The sequence below is a fragment of the Stigmatopora nigra genome, chromosome 8 (assembly GCF_051989575.1).
Source record: "Stigmatopora nigra isolate UIUO_SnigA chromosome 8, RoL_Snig_1.1, whole genome shotgun sequence".
Classification (NCBI taxonomy): Eukaryota; Metazoa; Chordata; class Actinopteri; order Syngnathiformes; family Syngnathidae; genus Stigmatopora; species Stigmatopora nigra.
In genome coordinates this window covers 4,321,166-4,329,266 of record NC_135515.1, presented here as the reverse complement: position 1 = coordinate 4,329,266, position 8,101 = coordinate 4,321,166, and the positions used below count along the sequence as shown (strand labels likewise).

The following is an 8,101-nucleotide window of genomic DNA, read 5'->3' as shown; positions in this document are numbered from 1 at the left end:
TTGCACATCACTGTTGTTGCCTCACTGTCTGAATGTGTACATTAAAAATCATCTTTTGTCACTTTTTATTGATCTTGAGCAGTTGCAATATTGCCACTATAGCTTAAAAGAGTGATTCTGCATATTTAGCCTCAGTCTTAGTCCACATATTCCTGTGTGTGGCTCCAGTTTTTTTTCCTAGGTCTACAATGTCTTCTGTGTCTCTGCTTGCGACTGTCTTGTTACTATAACCATTGGAATTTCCCAAATACGTGATGAAATAAAGTTCAAATCTAATCTAATATCACAGTTAGTGATATTATGCCTTATAAGTCTGTGCTACAGAAATTTAGACAAAGGTAGCTGCTCCATTAGGGCACATCTGACCCAAGGTTAAAGCTTTTGTCATTGCACCTTATTCTTTCTGCTGTGCAGCACTCAGCGTCTCCACTTCCCGAGCCAAACTAGCCAGTCTCCCCCACCAAGACACGACCCCCCGCGACAGGTTGTTCCGACAACTTCCAATTCATCTCCCTGCACAGAACTTTAGAAAACAAAGCATCAGGCAGGTGGACGTCACTCACCCAAAGCCTTGTTTGTGCAATTTACTGATTCGACGAAGATTAACGACGAGTTCATTTGTATTGTTCAACCAAAATCTAATTGAGCACCCAAAGAAGTGCGTCACGATGCAGGATGAGTCACAAAAGTAAAGTACCCCAAAAGACAGGAATTGAACAAAGAATCTGAATGCCCATAAACAACAGGGTAATATTCCACCAAAACATAGTTTCTTAAATAGAATTATGGATGGAAATGGTATGAATCAGTCAAACAAATCTGAAAATACTTTATTTATAGTACACATACAGAACTAGCCATCCCAAATTTTAAGTGAAGAGTGACTATAGACTTATACACTTGTTTTTGGTTGTTTTTCTTGTTAAAACAGAACAAAATGAAGGATAAATTAAAATTATAGTTGAATGTTGGTAAATACAAGTGGAGAGTCTTAAAGTATATCGATAAAATGATAAGTTAGGTATCAATTTTCTCTTTTTTTGTGACTTTGCGTGAATAATTTTTTAGAAGTACTACTTTTATGCTTATTTCAAAGCTTAGTTTTTAGGAATGACTTTGCAAGAAAATGAAAAAAAAAATTGAAGTGAATGATTTGTGTTTTGGCTAGGAAGGACAATTGGTTGTCTGAAAGTAGAGCAAGAGATAAAAGACAAAATTGTATTAACGTTCACATACTGGCATGCGCTCAGGTGACGTTACAGTATACAAAAGGCATGTAAACAAGGTTTGACGTTTTTTCATTCAGTATTGACAAATTCTACATTGAGTTTTTATGCTGACAAGACATAATACCTATCCTGAGCTTAATGTCTGTAGACAAGGATAAGTAGCGGTAACAGTGACCATAAATACAATCAATAAATAAATAAAAATAAAATGCACTTCCAGAAAAACTGCATTTACTTGCACAAATGGATGTTGCCAGTATATTACAATATATTATTTAAGTTACTACCCATATTTTAGTTGATTAGTTGCAAAAAATACAGAATATAATTAGCAATTCCTCTCATATTTTGTCTTATGTATGAATTCCTACTCGTGAGAACAGGTCTGTTCATCCTATTTTACCGCAATGTCTATCAGTTTGTATGTTCCCTTTCCTGTAAATAACATCTCTGTAAATGCAAATATATGTGTATGTGTGTATGTGTGTGTTTAGTAATAGCAGGAAACTGACCTTTCATGTTGACGCAATCTTAGCAGACCAATTTGTCATTTGAACTAAACAAACAAAAAACGCCAGGCTTCATTCAACCCACGCAGATCACAAGCAGCTGACTTTTTTGGTAAGTTTTTACACTGTAAACACAAGACACAAAGTTGATTGTGAGCATCTTATCGTGAAGCATAAGTTTTATTTATAGTAGGTCTCGTTGTGTGTCCTATAGCAGATGTCAAGGGCCAAGAACAAAGTAACCCTCCCGAGTCCAGATGTAGCCAGGTGTGGTCTGCTGTCTCGGCATGTTGCCGTGAAAATGCATTCCCAGTGCAACATGTCCTGAGGCAAATAGTACATTTTTATATCCCGCATTGGAAAAGTCATCATACGAGTCCATACTCTTCATTTCTTTGCGTGTCAAGATGCGACGGTCTTCATATTCTGTACATCTGTTCGTATTGATATGTATAGGAGGAAGAAAATATTTAAGAATGACCAGAAGAAAACTGCCGCTCAGGGCCTTCTAACTTCGAACAACCTTTCTAATCTGAAATATGCCGCTACAATACAATACGGCTTGTGGAAAGAGCTAACTTACATTTCTCATCTCATTTTCTGAACTGCTTTATATTCACTGCGGGGGTGCTGGAGCCTATCCCAGCTGACTTCAGGCCATTGGTGGCCAGCCAATCGCAGGGCACGACGAGAACAACAACCATTCATTTTCACACTCATACCTAGGGGCAATTTAGAGTGTCCAATCAGCCTACTATGCTTGTTTTTGGAATGCGGGAGGAGACCGGAGTACCCGGAGAAAACCCACACAGGCCCAAGGAGAACATGCTAAACTCCACACAGGTGGACCAACCTGCACTTGAACCTAAGTACTCTACTGTCAAGCCGATGCAGTAACCACTCATTCACTGGGCCAGTTAAAAGCCTTATGCATTTTTTTTAGTGCACATTATTATGTTGGAGTCGCTCATATGGATAATTTAACGACAATAAAAAATTAGTCTATTATAAAAAGGAGGGTAACATGGTGAATGAGAACTAGAACAGGGTTGTCGGAAATTGTTGATAGTGTTTTCCTCGATCGTTTTGGTTATGAATGGAGAAAATGGCTTCCCACAAGAACTTGGATGTTTTGAAGAAACTGCTCTCATTTAAGAATTGTATTCTAGCCAATTCCACACCCATCCCTTCATTGACATCCCAGCATTTGTCCGTCCTCCCTTTGCGTGATAGAGTGATGTGACAGTAGAGAGCAGACAATGTCGGGTTACCCTGCTAAAATGAGAAGGAGGACGGAAGCATCCCGGCCGGCCGGCCGGGCGGGCGTGATTTTTTAGCGTCCCCCGCTCGTTTCTTCGTGCGACTCGAGTCCCGCTGATGATTCACCAGTCTGCACGATAAAAGGTGAGCGACCCCAATTTGAGTAAGGCGAGGAGGAGGAGGAGAAGAAGAAGAAGGCAGATGAGGAAGGGGGATAATAAGAAGGGGAGGATGCGAGTGCCTACGTCAGAGGCACTTCCTAATAGGTAGATGTCCTTGTCCCTGACACAAGTAAATCACGACACTCTGGGAGAAGAATAAAAGATGGAGAGATGGCCGTCTGTTGAGTGGAATTAAAAACAATGAATTCGATTGGAGCCATTTTGGTGGTGCGTAAGATGGGAGGGAGTCAAGTGGTGGAGATTAAGTGATTTAAGATGTGTGAGGGGAAAGTGGGTGGTTGGGTGGGTGGATATGTTGTAGCGGGGAAAACAGGTGAGCTCCCCAAAATGAGATGGGAGGAGGAACAATGGAAAAGTACTCTGGTGACATCTTGTAGTTGGCAGTTAAAAGTGGGAAAAAGTTACTATAAATGCTGGGAAATCATTTCATTAAAAGATGTGAAAATCCTGAGTGTTACATCACAGGAATCAAACCTAAAGTCACGATTCTTCCACATCCGGGACGTCATGTTCCTCAACGTCCATATATAATCGTCCAAACGGAAGTAAGACGTCAGCAGCTGAACTGCATCATAGACACTTCTTAGTGGCATCTTCCTGTGTTTACTCCGGTGGGATAGGGAGTGGACGGTGATGGGGGGCTTACAGACAAATTAAGATAACTTTGATTGCGCTCTAATTTTTGTTTCCTTTCTCCGCCCTCATCTTTATGGGGATTCTAACATGTCCGGATTTTGGGAGTCTGTACCGCGTAAGAGAAGTGCCATGGCAGAAATTTGTAGTTGTACATAAACATACAGGGAAGCCGTACTACCTCTTTATCGGCCCGGGTTGCTGGAGTCAGGAAGTGAACAGGCCCTCACAATTACTGGAGCACCTCCAACTTTCTCTGTTCAAATAAGTCCGACGACCAACAGTGACTCAGCCATTTGTATTTTGACTGCCTCCAAAACACTATTGGATGGGGAAGAACATCAATGTTGTAAAGAGGCAGACTTTGTTATGATAATCTGAAACATAAAAAAAAACGTAAAAAATTGGAATATTCTGGCAAGCAATACTTGAATAAAATTTAATATAAACTTGCATTTCAAGGAAGTGATTGAGGTAGACATTATCTTATGAATTTGTATAACTTGCATTAGCACGGCACATAGTCCCTTCTATGCAATAACAATGTGCAATATCATAGACTTTGCAAATTATTACAACTTACCTTGCCAGGACGTGACTTTTTATATTTTTATATTACTTATTTATGTTTTTTTTTTTACTGGACATCCGGACTTACTGTATTTCCTTTTAGGTACTGTATCCGGAACAAAGCATAACCTAGAATATGTATTCCCTAAGACAGTGAATCTGTTTCTTTTCCATCTTTTGTTATGCTTCAATCCATCCTAATAGGTTCTAGTAAATAAACAGTGGTGGTCAGAGAAATGTTAAAAACGAAAGACACTAAAAATAAATTGAGCGTGATGTCACAGTCTAGTTATTTCAGTCCGGGTTGGGGCAAAAGGATGATGGAGAGCTTCTTAAAGTTATCAGACACTTGCCAGGAAGCGTAAGAGTTAGGGCCACAAACAGGAAGGAGTTTGGAATGTGCTTCCTGAGTCTACAGGTCAGATTCTTTCTACCGTCACCACAAACCAACTGTAGGCCAACACACACAGGCAGAGGCAGAAATGTTTTCGTATACGAAAACCGGAGCCCGGCAGGAAAGTGCCAGGAGATAACGCCGAGACAGTGTCTCGTGGCGGCGTAACAAATCGGACCTGCCATAATATTTTGGTTTTTGTAATGGATGGCCACAAACACTATGTAAAATGGGCCTCTAAAATCAGTTACTTTTCTATCATGATTGTTGTTTTTATAGCCTACTCACCATTTTATCTTTTAGTTGGGCACTTCTTTTACCTGTAGGGGACACACTGTAGATATTTTTTCATGACATCATACGTTACAATTGATTTTACCCTTTTCTGTCCAACACTATATCATACTTGTTAACCTCAACCAGTTGCTACCCTTATTAATGATTGCCATTCCCCTTATTAAGCCATTAAAAAAAACGTGTCCGAGATGATCCGGATTACGGCCAAAATGGAGAAGACGAGATCAGTTTTACAAAAAAACTTACTTTTTGTGAGATGGAGTACACAAAAAAGCATGTATAACATGGAAAAAATGTATAAATTGATAGGTATGCATGCAAAAACATTTATGTGGTGATCATACAAAATAATATTCCCGTTTTTGTCTATTTAGTAGCTGAAAAAAATGCATTACTTTGTATGCAAATGTAATGTACAGCCATTACATGGTGGATATGCATAGTTGCCACAGAAGTGAGAAGCGACAGAGTCTGAGGTTGGTGCCCACGTAACAAGCATGTCTGCGTAAATAAAATTAACCTTGCTCGTCCTTGTGGTCTTCCTGATTGAATCACACAGGCGCTCCATGACGTCATTTAAGTCATATTTTGGATTAGGGAGGGCGAAGAGGAGGGATGAGTCACTCCCTCATTGATGACTGTCTCCATTGAGTGGCTGGATAATTCAGATACAAAAAAAGGAGAAAGACGCAGGCGGAACACAGCCGACTAATGGCACTCAAATAAAATGACTTATTGGGAAGTCGCAAAACACACCTTTTAGGGAGATTAAATAGTATTGATGCCGCCTGTTCATCAAACTGGCACAACAATGAGGAATGCTGCGACTCGGAATGTTTTTAATGGTCAGATGTGTGCAGCTTGACTTGGTTGTGTTATGGGAAATAATTAATAAGCAACTTGTCAGTGTGTTTGCAGCTCACTTGAGGTGGATTTTGTGAACTCTTTTTGGCAAGGCCTTTGTGAAATTTCAAGTCAATAGAATTTGTAAATGTATATCAGAGGTTTGGGCATGCAAATGGATGGTGATGAGACTAATGACTGTTTTAAAAAAATCAAATTGCATTTAATTGGTCTTTAACTGTTTTTTTATTTTTACAAAAGCATTTTTAATCAAGTAGAACACATCAATTGAGCAATTCAAGACAAAGAGAAATATCCAAAATTCAACTTTTACAACTGTCACAATCTATTCTATTCTGTATTTATATCAGCTGCAATGATAGAATTCATATTCATTCTTACCAAAATATGACCATGAAAAAAGGGGATTACACCGCCCTCTTGTGGAAGCATAGAGTCTGTGCATCTAGTTCCCTCAAACGTCTCTGGATGTAAACAAGGCCAATAGTATACAAAAAAGTTCACAATTCAAACGAGTATGAAATGACATCCTGGCACCTGATGAGGGCCTCCTTCTGGACCCCGATGGGAGTGTGCAGGTCAGAAACCTGCAGGTTGAGCACGTCGATGTCACAGCCCCCGAAAGTGGCATCCACCGTCACGTCCCCGTGCATGCAGATGTTTACTTTTTTGTCTCGAGTGGCCAGCACACACCTGAGGAAGCGCTCTCGGAGTTCTGCGCGCATGTGCTGCTCACGCTTCAACTCCTCCGGGTCCGCGCATGCGTTTGAAGACGCGATGGCAGTGCTACACAGGTCCATATAACGAGGGGAATTAGGATCGAATCCACGGCCGTGTGGGTCGGGTCCTCTTGGCAGGCGAAGCACGGGCACCGGTTTTTCCATTCCTTGAATTGATCTTGTTAATAAACAGAATACAAGAGCGAGTAAAACATCGGTAAAACATGTGTTGTCTTTGTAGTTTTAGCAAAGTTAAAAAGCAACTTTTAGACACTTATGGTGGTGCAAAAAAGAATGCCCACTGTTCTCAAAGCACATGTTTCATTGATTAGAATAGATAACTTAGAATAGTTGTAGTTTACACTTACCGACTACCAAAACGCAACGTTGCTTAGTCTTCTTCTACTGAGCTTTTCATTAGTGGTTTGGTTTACAAGAAAGTACACTACTGCGACCTGGCGGACAAAAGAAAACTAGGTCTATTGCAGGGCCAGAAGGATAGCTCATACGTTTATATCATTATTTACATCATTATTGATTGGCAGAATTTTTCATAAAAATATTTTTAATTACTATTACGTATTGTTATATCTATCGTGATTTAACAGGAACCATCTTATTGTCTTGTTTCCCATAGGCTTCAAAAATTCATGTGGAAATCTTGGATATATATTCATGGTTACTGAAAACACGCGTGACTCATTAATGTACTTGTGTGAAACATTTTTTACACAAATCCCTTCTCAGGCAAACTGCACGCTGTATCAAGGGGGCATTTCATTTGAGCTCCAGTGGACAGCAGTTTTCTTGGCCCAAAGGATGGGCAATGAACCAATAAAGCACGGAACCAGCACCATCCTTATCTTAAAGATAATAAAGGTCTGCCTTTGGCTCATATGTTTCAATGCCATTGACAGCACTAGACGTCCAATCCATTTTGATTAGGAGAGGTTGGCAGGCAGTAAGAATGGATAGGACATCTAGGGCAGTCAATGGTAGTCAGTGATTCAAAAGAGTGTCCTATAAATGATTATTTTTTATTTCTTCTCACTATGTTAAATTTGTGCATGTGCTTGGATTTGTTTTGATACTGTAATATGTTCCAATATGTATGTACTTTCTTAGTTTATCCCATTTAAATGTATGTCAATACAGTTAATAAGAATTAAATAATACATTCAAGCAAATATTTTCATGTTGACGGATTGTCATGGCTTGATTGTGTTTACCAGTTAATAGTATTGTCAGTTTTAATCCTCCATACAGCTCCATCCTCTTTATGGCGTGCTGCGGTAGTATCCTTGCGCATATGGTGTTATAGTGCAACATAGATCCCTGGGTTGCGTTGTAAAATAAAATCCAAATTATAGGTAACAAAAATAAAATAATTATTTATGTAATAAAAAGCTCTTATAAATAATAAATATGACAATTTTAATACGTT

At 39.5% G+C, this 8,101-nt stretch overlaps 1 protein-coding gene across 1 annotated transcript; it reads right to left on the bottom strand.

Moving 5' to 3' along the window:
• Positions 1-6,139: 6,139 nt before the first annotated feature.
• On the bottom strand, positions 6,140-7,131 carry gemin7 (gem (nuclear organelle) associated protein 7). Its single transcript, XM_077722868.1, has 2 exons — positions 7,026-7,131; positions 6,140-6,835 (listed from the first exon to the last, which is right to left on the bottom strand). Exon 2 carries the CDS (start codon positions 6,820-6,822, stop codon positions 6,439-6,441), a length of 384 nt encoding a protein of 127 aa, XP_077578994.1. The 5' UTR covers positions 6,823-6,835; positions 7,026-7,131; the 3' UTR covers positions 6,140-6,438.
• Positions 7,132-8,101: the final 970 nt, after the last annotated feature.

Coding starts and splice junctions, on each gene's coding strand:
- gemin7 (XM_077722868.1), bottom strand. CDS start 6,822: ATGGAAAAACCGGTGCCCGTGCTTCGCCTGCCAAGAGGACCCGACCCA.